Raw genomic sequence first — 21,792 nt, forward strand, 5'->3', positions numbered from 1 at the left:
GCAAATGCTTTAATTTTGTTGTTTTTTTAGGAGCTCCATGAAGCACCAGTATTAAAATTCTAATCTTTCGCACTTATATTTTTCACTTTTAATTTTGCGATTATCTTTTAATTCTATTTATATTTTATATAGGGCTGTAAAAAGGCCCAAAAAAACAATCTCAAATTACATTGCATTTTTAATCTAAACCTATAAGAGCATCAGAGTTCATCACTGGTATACTGTAGAAATTATAGTTGTTGTTAATTATATCTGAAAGTGGTAGGCATTATTATTTATCCTACAATTAATATAAATCAATATATAATAGTAACTCAAGTTTTATACCTTTGTTCTTTGCATTGTATGAATATGATTTCAACATTTCTTTTATGACTATAAATTGTGATTTATCAAATACAACCCATATTTAACGGACAGCTTGTTATGAATCCTCCTGGCCACTGTTTTCTCTTAAGCTATTAATTGCAGGCAGCTGGGGCATTTTCGATGAAACGATTGATTGTTGAGCCTAAGAAGCTTAGAAGTTTTTGGGTGGAAGGCATTATGTTGACCGAGGAATTATGCATTGACTGCATTATCATGAGTAGTTAGCCCTTGCATAAGGCTTTTTATTACATTATTGTATCTTATTTTTAACCGTTCAGGGAAAGCCGCATGCATTAGCCCTCTGAATTGTAGCTATGCTACACTCAAAGAAAGATTTGTAGAATTAATAGTGCAGATTTATATATTCATGAGTAAATGAGTATCACGGATTCATAGAATCGGTTGAGTTGGAGGAGACCATTAAGGGCCATATAGTCCAACTCCTCTGCAACAAACAAGAACACCTACAGCTAAATCAGTCTGCTTATGGCAAAATTGTGTAATAAAAACCTCTCTTGGATGATTCTAAACAAGTTTTTTTTTAATTTCTGAGGAGTAAACTGTTGAATGTTTGTAGATTTTGGGCATCTGGCTTATCGCATGAAGACAGTTGTAAATGTATAGGGTGAACATTTCTAGATCTTAGTCAAAGTCCGATATTTTTACTTTTTAGATATAATTGATATTTTAAGCATTTTAAAATTGAAATATCTAACAGAGATTGTGAAAAATAATGGAGTTTTGAGTATAAGACCTTAGTCTTACTGACTTTAAATATGCTCGTGTAAAGTGAACAACTGTAAGCATTTGCAAATGTTTTCAGGTTCAGGAAAATGTGGAACAATATTTTAATACATTACTGAGTGGCACATAGTATATGAAGTCCTTGCATTTGTAACCGATTTCATGCTTTTCCTTTGGTTAGCTAAAAAAAAATAAAGATCTCTCTTGTCCCAGGTGTGCAAATACGATTACGTGGAGATCCGCAGTGGCCTTTCTTCTGATTCTAAACTACACGGTAAATTCTGCGGTACGGAAGTGCCTGAAGTTATCACCTCACAGTACAACAACATGCGAATCGAGTTCAGGTCTGACAATACAGTGTCAAAAAAAGGCTTCAAGGCACACTTCTTTTCAGGTACAGAAAATCACTCTTGTGTACCTGTGAGAGCCTTTGAGCACACACTGCCTGGGTGGAACGAGTATTGCGTTCTGGTGTGAAAGTGGGCTGTCCTTCCCTCACAATTTTTTACTGCAGTTTTAATTCTGTTTTATTTGCAGAAGTATAATCTGCTTTTCTTTCTTAAAATACGGTTCTGAATTCTAACGTCTGCATATGGTAGAAAATATGTAGGATGCACATTCACACATTTACATTACAAAGGAGTCTAAAAAAAGCTTTGTATGATAAGAAGGCAATCTAATGAGTGTTCCTAAATTTCTGTTGGGTTTCTTTTCTCCCAAGTTCTGTTGCTAAGTTTTTTCCAAATCCCACTCCGGACATGATATGAATTACATGCTGTGTACTCTTGCCTTTTTTTCCACTCATATCTCTTAATATATTACATTAGTTATAAAATTACTACTTCGTGATAGAACATTTGCTTAGCATTATGGGTTCTTTCTTGCCAAACTTTGCACTTCTTAATATACTGCAGAAAAACAGATCTTAATATTTTCCAAAAAATTTGTCTTTATTGGGCTGTAATTTCTCTGCAGCAGATCAGAGCTGTCAGTTTATATTGTAGAAGGACACATACTGTTGCATGAAGTTATTTAGATATAAGTGAAGCTTGAGATCTGTGGACAGATTTGCACAGCAGAGGTCTTTGCAATTGCCTGCTGAGACTAGATTATGATAATCTGGCTGTGGCAGAAAAACAATTTGTGTTAGTGTCATTTTGCATCGTGCTTTTCATATTCACACGTATGCATGCGTATGTTATGTCATGTAAAACAAAATAACAAAACAGTTCCCTCTCTGAAAACTCTGGAAGCAATCCAGAAGCATCTGGGATTTGCATTTTGCCACCTTTTTTTCTTTTTTTTTCTTGTAGCTGTTGAAAATTTGAATCTGAAAAATTCTGATTATTTTCAGCATGTAACAAAATGTGTTACCAGTCACCATTATTAGGGTTTGTTCACTAAAATGCTTTAGCAAAGCTGTCATGTAAGTGGTATTGCAGTGGTTAGCTCTAATAAGGACTATGACAAAGTAAGGTAATGTGAATCAGCATGCCATCTGAGGCATAGGGAAGTACAAGAAGTGGAAAGTAGGGAAAGTAAATGTCTCAAAAGACAACAAAACTTCCAGTGTTTTCCCCTTATGACTTAGATTATTTATTTATTTATTTGAAAAGCAATAATGCACGATGAAAAAATGGGATTTCTCTCATGAAGAAATGAGAATGTCATTTTCTCCTAGTCCTCGCATTTCTGTCGTCACATTCATTCAGATCTGTCTTTGCATGTAGTATTACCTTTTATGTAGCTTTAAAATGGTACTTTGCATTTATAAGAGACTATCAGGGTTTGCTCAGTACTTGTAGTTCATATGTACATGCACACAGCAGAGCTTCCTCATAGAAGATTTTATACAACTATTCAATTCATGGAGACCTAGGAGTGCCAGCAAGCATTGTGACTTAGTATGACTTTTTGCAATAAATATTCTTGCAGTTAAATATTGGTGTTCCAGTTCTAAAAATGGCTTTTATTACATAGTTCAGAATCTATAAAGCTATGGCAGATAAGCTTGGCAATTACAGCTCTGAAATTTTAAGCATTGTAGTTCAGGAATTATGGTTTGTGGCTGTGCTGAACACGACACATGCAAATTCATGAACATGACACATGCAAATTCACTTAAATTTCTGTCTTCACTGTTTTTTGATGTTTTTTACTTTTTGTTGCTTTTTAAGCTTTTTTTTATTGTTTATATAATTAACGTTATGAATGTGTTGTAGAAAGAACTCAGGTAACTGCTGTATGTTTGGGAATGATTGGGCTGTAGTTCATGCAGTTCAAAGCATCATGCTGTAATCCTTCAGATCTGTTTCAGTTTTGAATGAAATACTGTCTTTTTGTCCCTGGTTGAATACGGATTTTTCTTACTTAACTAAAAATGATAAGTTTTAAATGTTTCCACTGATCAGCAGAATAAATCCATTAGCCAGGGCTAAGTCTAAACTAATGTGTTTGTTTTTGTTTTTTTTTAATGAATAGAAATAGCTGAGTATAGAGTATATCTAATCCTCTTCAAAGAAATGTAGTCTCATGTAAATAGTCTTTGAGTTGTAAATATACAAATGTGCTGAATGCTTCACAGTGCATTTCTGCTGCAATCTCTGCTTTCGTTTCACAAGTTCAACAGCTCTGTATTTTCTTTTTATTCTTCCTCAGCTTTTCTGTTTATCACTTCTTTTATTCTTACATGTTACCTTTGATTTCTTGATCAAAACAGAAACTTTGTAATACTTAAGACAAGTCAAATTTTGAACTTAAAGCTCAAACAAAAGGCTTTAATCTCGCAGTAATTCACTGGACACAATTCTTCCAGCTGTCAGAAAATGATATCGTTTTTTTACCACTGAATTCCTTAATATAAATATAATATGCTAATCATCCATTAATTAAGCATGGACTTGAGACTTCATCTTGTGTATTCAGACTTTTGGGAGTTAATAGCTCATCACTGTTCAACTGACCTTGTGGTTCTTTTCTGCCTCTTTTTAAGCTTGTCGTCAGAAAGAAGTACATTTAGAATGTAATCTACAGATAAATACTTAATGTTAGCTATTAGTGTTCAGGATGCTTACTAGAAGACAATAAGTATTTGTAAACATTTAGTTGTAAAACCATACCTCATGAAAAAAAATCAGTAATGAGTAAAACACTGCGTCTTGCAGTCTGTTCACTCCAGAATGCTCAGCAAAAGGGAGGTAGGTAAATCAAACAATGAAGATTTAGAACAGTGATGTGTTCCTCAAGCACAACCAAGGAAGTTTTTTGCAACTCTTTCAGTGATGAATTCTGCAACCACAGCTATAGTTGAGGAAATATGGCTGAGCTCCAGCTCAGATGACAGAAAGCAGTTTTTGGGTGATTGAAAACCAATGCGATAAACTGTGAAAGCAAACAGTGACACAGGGCACAAAAATGACCTGCACTAGGAAGCTATTTTTGTTGATATAAGAAGACATATAATTGCTTATTTGGCTGCAAAATGGTGTTAACAGCCAGCCAGGTGCTATGGGAAAGTGAGAATTTTATTTATTTTTTTTTTTTTAAAACATTCTGTAGAATTCCCATTTGGTCAGACAGATCTGAAAAAAAGCTTAGTTGGTAGCCATTGCAGCATCCACCTAACCAACAGAGAGAATGTTCTGTGATTATAATCCAGTTTCCTGGGTGTGGAGGAGAAACTAGGGAGTTGTGACATTCATTTTTCAATACTTTTGCAAAAATGTTTTGGAATTGGCTTCTAAACTAAAAGCTTCCAGAAACAAGGTGTGTGCACTATTTTGGGATGGTTTTTTGGGGTGTGTGAGTGTGTGTGTGTTTGTTTCGCTTCCACCTTCCTCTCTTCTGTCCTTTCTTTTGCTCTCTCTCCTCTTCTGCTCTTGGTGGAGGACAGTAAGCTATTCTCCTCTAATAGAGGAGTGAGAGGAAATATATAATACAATGCTAAAAAATATCTTCTTTTCTGTGTTTTTTCTTATGATCTATCCTGATAATTTCTTTAAATCAGTCTTTATTTAGTGGTACGTTTAATACCTTGTCATAATGTCATTAAACTGCTTCCATTTATCACTAATTTTAGAGTTTTAAATGCACATAATTTTTCACATGACCATTCAAGTTGTGGTAATTGATGTAATACTGAAATGATTTTTGGGACATTTTTTCTTGGTTGATGATTCACTGATCAGTTAAAAAGAGAAAGCTAGGATGTTTTCTAGCCTTGAGTAGCTTTGTTCTGGAGCACAAACTCATCTCTGGTGCCATCCTGGTACCTTTTTTTCCACAGACAAGAAAACTACCTGCAAAGAGAAAATTTTTGTTTTCGAATCTTGCAAGGACTTGGTACAGGTCCCTTCAGGCCGAGTACGTATTATTCACAGACTGGTGGCCTCTGATGGTCTCAGAGGTACGACCATTTGTCCTCTGAATGATTTCAGCCTAACGTTTTGTTGGGAATGGATCTTTCCCTATTCTGAGTACTGAAATGAGAGAAGAAAGAAAGTATCCATTCAGAACCGGGGAAACTCATTTCCATCTGTCAGCATAACAAATGGCTTTGTTTTTACATGGCAAAACATTTGTTCCTATAACTAATACAGACTAATTGTTTTTTTTTTGTTTTTTTTTTTTTCTCATGAATTTTTAAAACTGGGCAATCAATCTGACAGAAAATCTGTTCCGAATTATGAAGCGTGAGGAAAGCTTGTTCAACAGTTGCATCCTTGATTAACCGTCTACAAATAATTATTGTAGTTCAGATATGTACGAAAGCTTCTCTTTTCTACCTTCTGTCCACGGTTTTACATCAGTTTCATCTCGGAAGAAGTCCAATTTGGGACTGTTTTCTTATGCACTTGTCTCTAATAGATTGTTTTACAAAGTACAGAGACTCTTTAATGTTAAAATACTTTTCTCTATTTTCACAGTTTGATGGAAGGTGAAAATGGAGAGGGCTTTCACTGAGAATTTCCATGCTTACTATGTACTGGAAAATCAAAGTTGAATGCATTTTGAGCTTGCCTTCCATTTATTGTGTTATTTTGGTAGAAAACTGCAAACTAATACTTAGGTGGGGAAATATTGAAGAGTTTTCTTCGTAACACATTTTATTTCTCATTTGCTTGTTACTATTCTTCACTCACAACATGGAATTAATTTACAATAGCGCTTGCTTTTGCAAGGATGAAAGATAAAAACTTTTGTTTGAAATGAAGTACATTTATTGTCTCCATTTGAGACTTGAATTGCAAGGTGCATAAGCAGTATATTGTAAAGGCTTTTATGCTTCTGTCATCATCAACATGACCACCGATACCAGGCTTTGGATGTGTGACTCTGGAACCAACATACTTTTTTTGCTGTTTCACATCTACAGAAAGCTTTCAGAATCTTTCAGTGTAAACAGATTTGAGATTTACAGGGCAAAAAAATGCAGTAGATGCTTAGGTTAGACTGAAAGGATTTCTCTGCATCATCATTCTGTATTAGAAGTAGAAATTGATTTTTTACTGAAATGCTTTCAAGTTGATTAGTCAAGTGTTGCATATATTTTGATGTCTGTGTAATTATAATGCAGATTTACTTTGTTGTCTTACTGAATACAAGCAACAGTAAAACTGAGGAAAATGCATAAGATGACAGAAGAGACTTAAATTATCTATAATGTTTGTAATCTGTAGAAATTCTTACTGTGCCTAATGAAGTCTGAAGCATCACATGTTAACTTGTTCAGAGATAACACTGTTGCTTTCCAAGGCACATGAGGCTGAAGGGAACACATACTATGCATTCCAGCCTTGCAATAAATGGACATCTGAAATGACCATTATTCCTTTGCACATTTGCCTCTTCTATTTTGTATGTTGAAATGGCAGAGTCTGTAAGATGCAGCTGTATGTAAACATTCGTGTATATACACACACTCACATAATAATATTGTTTATATTTTTATTGGTCAGGTTTTATACTAGTGTGTATACATATGTATATAAATGTATATAACCATGTCTATATACATGCGTGTGTGAGTGTGTATATATATATACATATGTATGTATGAACACGTCCAGAGCAGTCTCCCTGTCTCAAATGGACTGGCCTCAACTGAAATGACAACAGCTGAATGACATAGAAGGGTGGCAGCTGAGGCCTCTTGCCAGAATGACAGCCTGTTAATCTAGTTTGGCTTTTTTCCATGAATTTTTAGCTGTTTAATGCAGGTCATATTTCCTCCCCTACTCTCTGCTTTACTTCTAACACACTAAAAGCTCTTTTTAGGGATTATATGTTAATAAACAGAACTGCATGCTATATTGTAGACCTCCTTGAAATAATTAATGCCAGTTTCTTTTGTATGCTTTTCAATGAAATGTTTTCCTTTTCAAGATATTCTGTAATGCCCAGGTTCATTTAAAGTAAAGCACACTGCCACTCTGCTGGAAAGAAAAAGCAACTTATTCAGAAAGTTTATGTTAAGTCATTCTTTTCTTACATCTTAAATGTGCAGAGCTGGAAGCCTTCTTTGGCCTCTGTCTGCCTTTCAACACGCCACTGTTAAATTGTGGAATTTGCATAGAGCTGGAATATTTTGTGTTGGTCATAAATTGCACTCCTGTTGTTTATCAAAATAAAGCTCTGGATTAAATATTTATGAAATCTTTGCCAGCTAGACCAGTTGAAGGAGTAAATGCTGGTAACTGTCTCCTGTGATGCAGCTTGTTTGATTATTAGTGTTCCCCTTTCCAGTGATCTGGCCCTCACTTCTAAGAAAGATGAGGCAGAATATCTGAGCCATGGTGTAGGCTGAGCAATAAGCAGGTAGAAGTAAGTTAGCACAAAACTGAGAAGAATGACTGTGCCTTAGTTTATCCTCTTGTGATCTCAAAGTCTATGCTAAACCCTTTTGTTTTTGAGGAGAAGCTCTTTTTCTGTCTGCTCACCCATTCTTGTGTATTTCTTAGACAAGGATGAGTGTTCAAAGGACAATGGTGGTTGCCAGCATGAGTGCATCAACACGGTAGGAAGCTACGTTTGCCAGTGCCGGAATGGATTTGTGCTACATGAAAACAAGCATGACTGCAAGGAGGGTAAGTTCTATGGTATTTGGACAGTAGATTATACAGTTCTTTCAGCAAGATCTTTGCAGCAATCCTTCCAGGGGAAAAAAAAATAGATGGTGTCTTGCAGTCTTAGATATTTGGGTGAAACAGTCCCTTTCCCCTGTTGCCGCACTTCCTCCATCCCTAGCACTTGTGTGTGTTTCAGTTTGAGGTTCCATAGGTTTAGAAAATTAGGAATTATTGACCACTCAACTTCAGCAGGAAATGCTACTTGTAGTAGTACCGTGAAGTGTAGAGCATTTAGAGCTGCGACAGGATATTAATCTAAAGCAGTACAAAACAGACGGAGTTTTTGAAGAGGAGCCTGGTGAAGTTGTCATTTGCTTCCATCACTGGCTGTGAGCCTCCTCACGTTTAGACTGGCATTGTATCTGATTTTGTGAGACACTGTTCAGGTTTTATTCTGGGGAGACATATTCAGACAATCTAAACTCCAGTCAAGTCTCTACACCTCTTTCTTCCTATTTTCTGTCTAAAGTTGTGACTACCTCCGAGCAAACAGTAGGCTTGGTGACTTAAGTACATTTAGATGATCTGCAAATGATCCTAAGTGCGTAATATCCTACGAGCCTCTGTAATTTTTCAAGATTGTTTTCTAGCTCCTTTGTGAATCACTTGTCTTACCCCTGATTTTGGAATTATGCTAGCCTCTTCTAAAAGATTCTTGTTAAATAATTTATAAAGAAACCTGAGGTTGTTTAAGAAAACAGAACAAAAAACCAAGCAGGTGTTTTTTGCTTGCCTTCTTCATGTGGTAGGTATTTTATTTATTGAGAGAGGCACTTCTGAATTCATTTTTGATAGTAATGACACAACTGTTCTTGGTACATAGTAAGAATTCAGACTTAGCAGTTATATACTTTTCCCCAGAAACTACATTTTAGGTTGTTTAGCTGATTCCTCTGTGCTTGCAGTATGAAAATTTGTGAGAAGAAAACTACGTTGTTCAAGAAATATCATTTCATGTTGTATTGGCAAGATATCCTATGTGGATTTTCATACTTATTTGCAAGCGGAATGGGGGAAAGATTAGAATATTTAACTGTATTTTAATGCATAGTTTGTATGTATTTATATATTTACATTAAACAAGTAATCCATTGTAAACAATAATGTATGTTTCACAAATCAAAGCATGCTAGGTTAATTGCCATAAAGTGTTCCTCAAATAGGAGGAATGTGATCCTTCACACTTGGGAGGGTGTTTAGCTGTGTTCCTAATGATCTTTCAGTTCAGTGGGTCACCTGACAAACAGTGTACTTTTCTGGCTACCTCTGAATAAAGAACTCCCAGACTAATTGATGCTCTTATATTGGCACAGCTGAGTGTGAACAGAAGATCCACAGTCCCAATGGCATCATTACAAGTCCTAACTGGCCCGACAAGTATCCCAGCAGAAAGGAGTGCACCTGGGAAATCAGTGCCACCCCTGGGCAGAGAGTCAAATTGGTGAGTAGCATCTGCACAAAGCCAGTGCCATGGATCTGCCCATAGGGCTTATCTGCTATGAGCTCAGCCCCAGGGCTTTTTCAGCCCAGGGTACTTAGGGGTGAGCCCTGTAGCTTTCTACAGTACTTGTAGCAAATGATTCCTTGGTTCAGCAGTGAAGGAATTCATCCCATTGTTCCACATCTTCCATTCATCCAAAATAGGGCTTTTTAGTTCTAAAGAAATGATATTAGCATGAGTATGCAGAGTCCTCCTCACAGGTATTAAAGCAGTAAACAGATGTGCTACAGTAATACTCAGGAGACTCATAGAATCACCAAGGTTGGAAAAGACCCACAAGATCACCCAATCGAACCATCCACCCATCACCAATTGTTCTCACTAAACCACACAACGTCCAAACATCCTCAACACAACATCCAAATGTTCCTCAAACACCTCCATAGTCAGTGACTCCAGCACCTCCCTGGGCAGTGCTGACATGCACAGGCTTTGTCCTGAAGGTCTTAGCAATGTGAATATGTTAGATGGAAGGAGAGAGAAATTGATGTATCAGAAATTTTGGAGCGAGGAAACCAAAGAAGAGATGTATCTCTGCTGTAAGAAAGTAGAAGCAGTAGCCTAAATTGTTACGGTGCTGAATGGGATATTGCCACCTCATAACTCCTGACCTTAACCACAGCCATAACCCCTTGTTACTGGTGCTGATGTGTGGTCATTTGTTGATTCCAGATCTCCAGAATTAAAAATTTTAGTAGGTTCCTGCAGAGTAGGAGGTGTGGAACAAGCAGTGCATGATCTGTTCGTCCTAAGGGTGAAAAACAGGTTTTTGTTTCAGATGTCCTTCCTTACTGCCAACTCTGAACAGCACTTCATCCCGTCTGCATAAGCAGAAGCCAGTCAGACGTTTGCAGGGGCATGTTGCTGTAAAAATCTTTTTTCCATACTTTTCTAAAAGAAAGGTATTTAAAATTATCTTTTGCCAATGAATTTTGAAAAAAAAAAAAAAGAAAAAAAGAAAAAAAAAAGAAAACAACAGAATTTTACTGATTTTTTTACTAAATTTTGTGAAATAAAATTTTAAAAAATAGCCCCATGATTTAGAACCTGAAATCCACTTTTCTATGGCCAGTAGTGTCAGCCTACTGAATTCTGCATGTGTATGATCTTTAAAATCTGTCTAGTGCAGCAAAACGTCATATTAATAATATTAAAGCAATAATTCCACTATAGATAAAAAAAAAATTCTTGGGCTTCCATACTGTATTCAAGTTTATTCCTCACGGTTTACTTAAACAAATTAAACAAGGAGAGAATTGATTTCATTATGCTGACAAACCATGTGAATTGTGAGGCTGTTTCATTTTCTGAGGGGTCTGTCTGTGCAGAAACTAATCACTTCTGATTGTTCTCACTCTGATAATCACTGAAGTCTCTTCCTGAGAAGGGTAGAGTTAAGCATTTGGTGTAATTAAGAAGACAAAAAAAAAAAAAGAAATGCACTTCTGAATTTTTAAATGAAACGTGCAGATAAAGATGGCTTTGAAAATAGCTGTATCAGAGAGAAATTTTCTTAGGTTAATCAGCCGGATGTTTATAAGAGACAGACTGAAGTGTCCCATTCAGGCAGCTGTCTGTAAGTGCCACCAACATATCAACCCAGTAAGTGCTACATATAGATAGAAAGGCTGGCTGTTCGGAAACTGTACGTAACACTTCTGAGTACCGTTCCCACTAATAAGACAACCAAAGTGGGGACTGTAGTGCTGGAGGAATAGATATTCAAAAGTATTTGTCCCAGGAAAGGCCAGGTGTGATTTAATTATATTTCCAAATTTATTAAGTTATTTGTGAACACTGCTGACACTAAATAGTAGAGAAGAAGTTCGTGTTCTTCTCTTACAAGCCTCTTCATAGTCCATAGCTAGGAACTAACCTCTGAAAAAAGAAGCAGATTCTCTCAGAATGCTTAGAAATATTCGACTTGTGTTTCCTTTTAAATACATTTTCTTTGATTCCACTTATAATTTCTAGATTTAAGAACTAGACTGCACAGATGTACAAATGTTTTCTGTTTTCCCTTGCGGGATTCAGCATAAGATATATTGTCTTCCTGGTGGTTTAGGAATTGCAGTGTTAATTGGAAAGAAAAAAAAAATGGAAAATAATAGACATTTCTTAAAGTTCATGGTGAGAAGTTTTTTTCTAGCGAGTGATACATTTGTGCTGATCAGAAGTAGATAAACTAAAAAAAAATAGGAAACTGGATCACGTCTGTTGCTCCCACTGTTGCTTTCACTGACTGAAAATTGGCTTCTCTCAATTCTGTATTTAAATAACTCCTTTACAGTTAGTCTCACTTGTTTTGTTTTGCTGTTTTTTTTAATTTTATTGGGTATAAACGATTGTACATACTTGGCATCATAGAAGTAGGAGCAGCAGGAGGAACTGCTGTACAGCTGTTTTCACTGCTTCTACACTTTTGTTCCCTTAATAGAAAACACTGAGTTTCCTGTGCTGTGAACCAATGTCTACTGTTTTGTTCAACTTTCCACTTTTCACAAACTGAAAATATGAAGGCTGCTCCAAAACTAATGCCTCCTGTTTTAAAATGGTGGCTCACGACATCAGAGGCAGATGTCAGTGTTACGGCAGTAGAGGTTGAACTTTCCTGCCAATATTCCATTACATGTTACTGTGTGACAGAGGCAGCAGAAGAGCAGTCTGACAAATGATGTCTGACGTGGGAGGGTGTGTGAAGCAAAGGAACTGAATTTTCCACGAGGAAAAAATGGCATCTATTGACATTCATCTGCTCTTACTGAATGTTTGTGGAGACCAAACAGTGGATGAGAGAGCACAGTGAGGCAGTGAGTGCTGTGTTTCTGCAGTGGTGACAGCGATGTGAACACAAGCCATGTTGTGGATGGCCATGCGGGTTTTTACAAGAGTGGCATGCAGGATCTTGTTCATCTCTGGGGAAGATCCACAGCTAATGGTGGCAGCTATGTTGAAAAATCCTGTTTTGTAGCTGAGAACTTGATCTATCAAATGGTGCTATTGTGTTCTTTGTATCTCTTGCAGTTTCTATGGAAATAAATAGGAGGCAATGCTTTCAAAGCAACTTATGTACTATTTTATTATTCTGGCTCTTTGGGCAAAGGGCTTCATATGTTATCAGTTGATATTTCTTTTATATCAGCTGTTGAATATAAATTATCACATTTTGTATTGGCTGGATTCCACAAGGAACTCTGTAGGTTGGATTTCCTTTGGTGTGCCAAGTACAATGCTTAATTATGATATTTGTTCAGTAACTGGCAGGAGATTTTTTGTTTTGTTTTGTATTTTTATTTGTAACTTCTTCATTGTTTGGTATTTTTTGTCTGTTTGTTTTGTAGCTATGTGATTACTCAGCTGTGTGAGTACTCGCAAGAGCACTTTTACTTTGTGTTTTCATATTTTCAATTCTGCCTTGAACAGTAGTTTATTTGTAAAAAAAACAATTCACAAAGCTGTGTATGTGTATTACATTCTCAGTAAGAGAGGTGAAAGTACCAGCATTTTAATCAGGTTCATACTTGGCCCTGGTCAAAAAGCCATATCTGAAGTCTTTTAGATGTTCTCTTAACATAAATTTATTGCCACTTGTTCAGTCTTGGAAGACACTCTTCCTTGTTTGAAAAGCAACTGTTACTTTTCTGTGCTTTAACAGTTTCTGTAGGGTGCAACATACACATTTGGGAAATGCCTTTGTTTAGATGCTTGAAGAAGTCTAAATTGCAGAAATTTTTATGAGATTGTTGCTCAGGCTCTATTTCAAATGGCCCACAATTTGCATTTTTTAATAGAACTGAATTTCTCCTGATGAGCTTCCTCGAGCATTCATAGAGACTGTGAGAATCCCTAGGAACTCAGAAATTAAAACAAATGTTTTGAAGTGTAGAAGAGACATCATAGATTTGAAATGAAGTAGTTTGTTATCATTGTGTTCAGACTGTTGCAGTAATCTGAATCATGGGGGAGCTGAAGAAAGTAAAGTAGTCTGCTGAAATGTTTAATTCTTTATATATAATAAATTTAATCAAAATAATTTTCCCATTTTTCGTAGTTGCACTAGCAAAAATGTGATGTTAGCACGAAGGATGCAGCTTGAAGTATTGTTAGTGTAGTAATAATAGAAATTCCATCATTAATAATAGATGATGAATTAAAATTATCACATATAAGCAGGCATGTGGAAAGGTCATTCTCAAAGACTTCAGTTGTGAAGCAAGGTTAAGAAAAAAAAGAAAAGTATTATGGTTCACAGATGCTCCAAGGCCTCAGTTATCTGAGGCACCAGAAGACTTCCTGCTTTTTGCTCTGTTTCAAATGTTCTGTGAAATTTGGAATAATCCTATAAAGAGTAGTTACTCTAGAGAAAGGCCACAGTTGTCTAGATTTAAAACAGATATTCATTGGCTGGAAAGATGTGATTCTGACCTATGGAGTTGTAGGAGCAGTATTGCTATAATCTGTTGTTTCTACTTTGTGTTCTGAAACAGTATGCCAGCACTACATATGTACCTTGTAAATACAGTACTGCATTGACTCATTTTGCTTCTTTTTCCCCAGACTTTCAATGAATTTGAGATAGAACAACATCAAGAATGTGCCTATGACCACTTGGAAGTGTTTGATGGTGAAAGTGAAAAGTCGCCAATTCTGGGACGTTTGTGTGGCAGTAAGATACCAGAGCCTCTCATTGCTACTGGAAACAAAATGTTTCTCCGCTTTATTTCTGATGCATCAGTTCAAAGGAAAGGCTTCCAAGCAACACACTCTACAGGTCAGAATATCAGGATGTGGCTTACTAATAACTTCCCTTTCATTCTTTAGTGGAAGATATTCAAGCATTTCTTTTTATAGGAACAGGATGATTTCAAAGATAACACAGTGTTACAAAAAACCTAACGAAACAGTAGGAAAAATTGGAGATTGCAGAAAACATTCTCTAGTATTTCAGAAGTTTCTTTCTCTCTTTTTGTCTCCCATTTTTTCTTTTTCTCCTTCTTGCTTTCTCTTTCAGTTTTCTAAGGAAATAATTAAAAGATTTTTAAACACGATCTGATATAAATAAGTTTGTCTAAGAGATATTTCACAGGATTCATTAGTTTATTAAAGTTTCAATAGCTTTTCATTGTATTTTAAATGGCAGTACTTCACTGAGGCATGTGATGCACCTCTATTACTTTTTGTTCTAACTTAAACAAGAGCCTGGGCTTTGTATAAACAGCTATTACTTTCCTGCAGAGCTATAAAGGGAAAGACAAGCAAAAGAAGAGTAGGAAAAACAATACCAAAAATTGCCTAGAGAGTTTGGGAGAGTCATTTCCTTCCCATTTACCATTTAATTTTGTTGTCGGTCAGAAATCACTGAAATTGAAAACGCAATTGCATTAATAGATAAGGGCATTTTCAATGTGAGCGAGTGATTTTGCTGGCGTTGTTTGTCTTACAGTGGCCCCTAGTGCTGAATCTCTGAACTTCCACTGCCTGCTGTAAAACAGGGTGGATTTTTTTGTTTTATTTGTTTCTTTGTATTTTCGCTTTCCTTACCTCAGTATATTCCTTCCCTTTCCTTTTACTTTTTTTCTCGACGTGCAGTGCTTGACTGAAAATTCCTCGTGTAGCAGCATTAACATTTTCTCTCTCTTTTTTTTTTCCTTCATTAAGAATAATTCTAAACCTGTATTAATTAAATTTTCAGACAAAAGCAGTAGGAGACAGCGTATGCACTGTTTTTACTTTTCATGATCTGGGCCTGAAAAGGGAAAAGCTTAACTGCCTGTCATTTAATTTATGTTTTTCTTGTTGAAAAGCCTTTTTACAAACATCTTTGTTAGCATTCCCTACCTGAGTAACCCTTCAGCAGAAAACTAGAAAGAAATGGTAACAATTACTCATTTGTTAAATTACCATGAGGTAAGTAATTAGAGGTCAGAAGTCTTGTTAGGAACAGCTGGTGTGAAACTACCAAATAAAAGTGCTGACTATTTAATGCCTTAACTGTAAAAACTGTCTGAGCAAGCATAATGGTGCTCTTCTGAGAAAGTCTGGAGAATGAAATCTGTCCAGTTTTTAAGAGTGCTGTAAAAATTATGCAGTTGGCCTTGTAAAGCAGAACCAGGACATTTGTTTCTCTGGTCTGCTGTTGTACAAAATGCTCATTAGGTTGAACAGCATGTCATTAGTACAAGCTTTGGTGAACCGCCTGAATGAGAGACAGCTTAGATCTTGCAGCTTTGAGGCCAAAACAGTTGTTCCATAGGAATATTACCTGCATGCTTTGGACACATTCATTAATGAATCTAACAAGTGTTTAAACTATGGATTTTATTTTCTTATGCTTTTCTGGATAGAACTATATAGCAGCAATAAAGAATCAAAAAACAGATTGAGTAAAAAGACTTTCCTCAGGTAGAGCAAAACTTACTAAGTACTGTTTTTGAAATGTAACATAGAAGGGAAATTCATTAAGAAGGAATTCAGAAAATTCCTCCCAACAGAAAATTAAAGATCATTGATTAAGGAGTGATTTGGTTGCTTAAACACCTGGATATCCCTTCTAGACAGCCTTGCTTATGTTACCTGGTCACAAGCTGCTGTTGCAGGAGGTTCCAGATCTGTTGAAGGTCCTATTCTTATGTGCCAACCCTGGAACAAATCCAGATATCTCAGATACCTCTGAGTTTGAGCTTTTAATTCGCTACTAGAATGGCTTTGAGAATTCAGTATGGCAATGCTGTATCTAACTTATATTCTTGTTTCACTTGTTCAGGTGGAGTGGGAGGTAGTGGGTTTTAAGCTTAAACCTTTTCCCATCTATCCAGCTTGTCAGTCAAGAGACAACTGCTCCATTTTCTGTTATCATTGTAAGAAGTCTGAGAGAACCTAAAAGACCTCAAGAAATACCTAAAATCTTCTTGCTTCTTAACTGATCTAGAAAAAATCTCCCATGTAAAGCTATTATAAAAATAATACCTTACAGGTCAGACATATTTGTGTACAATCAGATATGTACATTGCCTTTACAGCACAACAGACACACCTGCAAAACTCTTTGATAACCAGTACAGGTAATGGTACCTAGACTAAACCCAGCTGTCTAGCATTGCCCTCTGATGTAACCCCATCATAGTCTGTGTCATACAGGCTAAATCAGCACTGCAAAAGTAGTCTTTTGAAAGTACAACTTAGTCCTTAAGGAAAGAAAAAAAAAAAACTTCGAATTTCTAAAATGGGACTCTCAGGATATTTTATTCTAAAACAGTAAAAGGCTGTAGTCCATGGGAGAAGGGCAGAGGAAACGTGTTCTGCTGTGGGGGCCCCTGAAATATGAAGGACATGGTAGAGAGAGTCCAGAGAAAGCAACAGGAATGATCAGAGGGCTGAAGAACCTCTCCCATGAAGAGAGAATTTGAGATTCGGTGTTGTTCAGACTGGAGAAGGCACTGGGGAGATCTGTAGGCCTTTCAGTACCTTAAAGGGACCTGCAGGAAAAGCTAGAGGGGGACTTTTTGTCAGGGAATGCAGTGATAGAAAAAGGGGTGATGGCTTTTAGATATTCAGAAGTTTTTTTACTCAGAACTTGATGAGTCACTGGCACAGGCTGCCCAGACAAGCAATGGATGCTCGCTCCCTGGTTGGATAAGGATTTCTTTGGGCAACCTGGTCTAGTGAGAAGCACATCTGCCTGCGGCACGTGATTGGAACTAGAAGATCATTAAGGTCTGTGCCAACCCAAACCATTCTATGAAAGGGAATAGCCATTTTTTGTGGTTGCTGGTATGGCAACAGCTTTCCTTTAAAGTCATGTCCACTGTAGCAAAAAAGAAGGAAACAATGCAGACAGTTCATTAAACATTTTCTTCTATAGCAGCTGTTCTGTGTCTGAAGCAGGGAGATGTTCTTAGCGTTGGCAACACTCCAGTCGAGAAAACGAAGTCATAAAAACGTAAATGAAATCAAATACTGAAAAAAGGAAAGAATAATCAGTTAGTGAGAGTAACAACAAGAAATAAATGGTTGAACTATCTCATTTTGCATATTTTCTTTAACATGTGCCTTTTATTTTATGTCTTTTAAAGTAGGACTTTAAAAAATGAGATTCAATAATAGATCATGCATAAACAGATTAGATTACTTACATTATTCATATTTCCTGTTTGGACTCGATTTCATTCGCTTGCTAAGAAAAAACACATTTAAAAAAAAAAATAATGATTTGCTCATTATTGTCATTATTACCTGGCACCTGGCCTGATGGCTGCAGATGGGTCTTGCAAGTCTCTAAAGGGAAAACAGATCCTAGCCCAGCAGCTGGCAGGGCTCATTGAGAGGGCTTTAAAGTAGGTATGAAGGTGGAAGGGAATAAAACCAGGCCTACTAGAGATGAGCCTAAGGGAACAGTGACAGGACTGGGGGTGAGGCACGGGGCTCAGCAGAAGTGCATCTAAACCAATGCACACAACATGGACTACAGACCGGAGGAGATGGATGCTGTTGTGTGGCAGGCAAACAGTGAGTTAGTTGCCATTACAGCAACATGGTGGGATTGCTCCCCTGACTGGAGTGCTGCAATGGATGGCTACAAGCTCTTCAGAACGGGTGGTGGTGCGGCTCTCTATGTTAGAGAGTGATTTGATGTTGAGCTTGGGTCAGGAATGATAAGGTTGAGTCTCTAGGAGTAGGGATCAGGGGCAGGGCGACAAGGCAAACATCCTGGTGTGGGGGTCTGTTATAAGACCTGTATAAGGTCTTACAACCTGTTTTAAACAAAGGTGCTATGCATTTCCCAATTAAAATGCCTAACCAGAATGAAGAGGCAGATGATGCATTCTGTAAGCAGCTGGCAGAAGTTGCACTGTTGTCAGCCTTTGTTCTCATGGGGGCACTTCAAGTTCCCTGATATATGCTGGGAGTACTCTCCCCCTGACCTGGACGTGTTAGATGGGGAGAAGAATAAACTCCCCATGATTCAGGTGGAAACTGTCAGAGACCTACTGCTCCTCCTGGAGTGCCACAAGTCCATGGGGGCTGGCTGGGATCCACCTGAGGGTGCTGAGGGAGCTGGTGGAGGTGATAACCAAGCTGCTTTCCATCATCTATCAGTGGTCCTGGTCAACTGGAGGGTTGGAGACTTGCCAGCGTGACTTCCATTTGCAAGAATGATTGTAAAGAGTATTGAGAAAACTACAGGCCTTTCACCATGGCGTTGGTGCGAGGGAAGGTTATGGAGCAGATCATCTTGAGGGAGGTCGCACGGCACTTGAAGGACACCTGGGGGATCTGGCCTGGCCAGCATGGGTTCATGAGAGCTGGTCCTTGCTTGACCAACTTGGTCTCCTTCTGTGATTGGGTGACCTGTCTGGTGGATGAGGGAAAGGCTGTTGACATAGTCTACCTGGACTTTAGCAAAGCCATCTACACTGCCTCCCACAGTGTTCTCCTGGAGAAGCTGCCTCAGCAACCCCAGGCAACGTTAAAGGCTTGGGGCAGAGTGGCTAGAAGACTGTGTAGAGGAAATGGACTCAGGGGTATTGATTGACACTCGTCTGAACACGAGCCAGTGGTGTGCCCAGGTGGCCAAGAAGGCCAACGGCATATTGGCTTGTATCAGAAATAGTGTTGTCAGCAGGAGCAGGGAAGTCTTTCTAAGGCTGCACCTCAAGTACTGCATTCAGTTTTGGGCCCCTCACTACGTGAAAGGCATTGAGACCCTGGAGTGTGTTCAGAAAAGGGCAGCAAAGCTGGTGAGAGGTCTGGAACTCAAGACTTCTGAAGAGTGGCTGAGGGAGCTGGGATTGTTCAGTCTGGAGAAGAGGAGGCTCAGGGGAGACCTTATTACCTTATACAGCTATCCAAAGGGAGGTTGTGGTGACGTGAGAGGCAGCCTCTTCTTCCATGTAGCTAGCAATAGGACTAGAGGGAATGGTCTCAAGTTGTGCCAGGGGACATTCAAGTTGTACGTTAGGAAGTACTTCTCCAAGAGTGTTCAGGTGCTGGAATGGAGTGCCCAGGAAGGGGATGGAGTCATCATCCCTGGAGATGTTCAGGAAACTTTTAGGTGTTGTACTGAGGGATGTGATTTAGGGGGGAAATATTGGTGACAGATTGGACTGAATGATCTTAGAGGTCTTTTCCAACCGTGGTGATTCTATGATTTTACGATTGTTTCCCAGCTTAAGTGTGATTCCTTTCAGTACAGCATTGCAATTGGTCATTTTTGGTGTGGATGAAGTCAGTGCCATTGAAGTCAAATTTTCTCTTCAAATCATAGAAATGCTTGAATCTTTCAGCTTGTTTTGGATTACAATAAAATAACCAGTTTCTATTATCTGCATTCAGTCAAAATTTAGTTAGACTTGTCTGATCAGTAACCTATAAAGAAATGTTAACTTGTGAATCTCAGGCTTTCTTTCTTGCACTTGGTGGTTTTGTGGGCATTGTAAGGGGTGGACTGTTCTTGGTAAGAAGCCAAGGCATAAGCTAAATGTTGCTGTGTTGAAATTTTCGTAGCTACAAATAATAGCCTCCACCCATTTCTTGTAAACTTTAAAAGTGAGGTTTTTTTCTTTTAAATTACCTTGTAGTGACACTTTAATTGGGAAATGGATAGTACCTTTGTTTAAATTAACTTAAAAATTCATTCGGTATGTGCAATAATGAAAAAAATTTTAATTATAGCCAATGAAATAAAGAATGGATAGAGAAATAGCACCTGTATTTATTTGCTGTTATTCCATGCATTTCCAACAGTGTCTGTTCTCCTTGTTTAAGCTGGCTAAAAAACAGTCTTCTGGACTACACCACAAAGTCTTATTTAAATTACAAACCCATTAAGTAGTTATAAACAGTCTCAAAAGCAAGATATGTTTTATGCTTGTGTATAAAACCAAGTTTTATAATGAAAATTTGGATTTGGCATAGGGCAGGGATCTTCAGCGTAGGAGTTGCTTGAAAGACTTTCACAACTGCAAGACTTTTGCTGGTTGTAGCAGTTTTTTTCCAAGCCAGGATCTTTTTGCAAAGACTTGTCCGTGTACTACATAGCAAACAAGCTAGCAAGGTTAGTTGTGCTGTTTAGTAAAGAGCTGGTTCTCCAAGTACAGCGTGAAGATTAAATCTGACACTCTTATGTAAGACAGGGCAAATGCGTGAGCTCATGCTGATCACCAGCTGCATCTGCTAAAGCTGTCGTGTCCCTGCCACTTCTGTCTTTAATCCATGCAGAAGGGCTGATGCCACTGAATGGTGGACACCCCACTTAGAGCTTTTGGCTTGTTCTCAAGTGTCTACCTGAAGAATGTTCATCCTTTTGTACCACTTTCCTTATAATTTTTGTTTTCCCTGTCTTTTAGTAGTTTACTTGAAAATTATGAAATATACACAAGTCTCTGTAGATATTTAAAAGAAAAGAGAAAACGATGTGATAGGAAAAAATTGGAATAGTGAGTCTGTCTTCATTCTGGATGGTACTCTACTCTATGCATCCTCTGATTATGGAAAAAAAAATAATAATAATTTTCACTGAATAAGCTTGGTCTACTTCTTCCCCCTTAATTTTCAGAGTGTGGTGGTCGGTTGAAAGCTGAAACCAAGCCCAAAGATCTGTACTCGCATGCTCAGTTTGGTGATAACAACTATCCGGTTCAGGCAGACTGTGACTGGCTCCTGGTGGCGGAGCGTGGCTATCGAGTTGAATTAATGTTCCAGACTTTTGAGGTTGAAGAAGAGGCCGACTGTGGTTATGATTACGTGGAGCTCTTTGATGGTCACGATAAGACAGCTATGAGACTTGGTCGATTTTGTGGTTCTGGGGTAAGTAATCAAGTACTAAAGCTTTTCTTTTTATTTCCACAGAAAGTAATAGAAAGAAGGAAGTGGCATAGGAAGGAAAAGGATAAGGAGAGATTAGGTTAAGTTACTAGATGTTAGAATGAAATAACAAGTTATCTAATCCTTTTTTTTTTTTTAAAAAAAAAAGGAATTTACAGATATGGCATTTGAAAGCATTTCACTGAAATGTTTTCCACAGTAAATATTCTTGTCTATTTATTAAACAAA

The 21,792-nt window shown here is 37.6% G+C and overlaps 1 protein-coding gene across 7 annotated transcripts in view; it reads left to right on the top strand.

The window, feature by feature from the left end:
- The window catches only part of TLL1 (tolloid like 1), a 136,736-nt gene that overhangs the window by 108,456 nt on the left and 6,488 nt on the right, over nucleotides 1-21,792 (top strand). For all 7 annotated transcript variants that reach the window (XR_007376166.1, XR_007376167.1, XM_048940998.1 and 4 more), the window contains exons 16-20: nucleotides 1,327-1,507; nucleotides 8,073-8,198; nucleotides 9,554-9,681; nucleotides 14,299-14,512; nucleotides 21,296-21,546. Coding sequence is in view for 5 of the 7 variants with exons in the window: in XM_048940998.1 (XP_048796955.1) it covers nucleotides 1,327-1,507; nucleotides 8,073-8,198; nucleotides 9,554-9,681; nucleotides 14,299-14,512; nucleotides 21,296-21,546 (900 nt within the window). In the remaining 2 variants the exon portion in view is untranslated. The remainder of the gene's footprint in view (nucleotides 1-1,326; nucleotides 1,508-8,072; nucleotides 8,199-9,553; nucleotides 9,682-14,298; nucleotides 14,513-21,295; nucleotides 21,547-21,792) is intronic.

This window comes from Lagopus muta, chromosome 4, assembly GCF_023343835.1.
Source record: "Lagopus muta isolate bLagMut1 chromosome 4, bLagMut1 primary, whole genome shotgun sequence".
NCBI lineage: Eukaryota > Metazoa > Chordata > Aves > Galliformes > Phasianidae > Lagopus > Lagopus muta.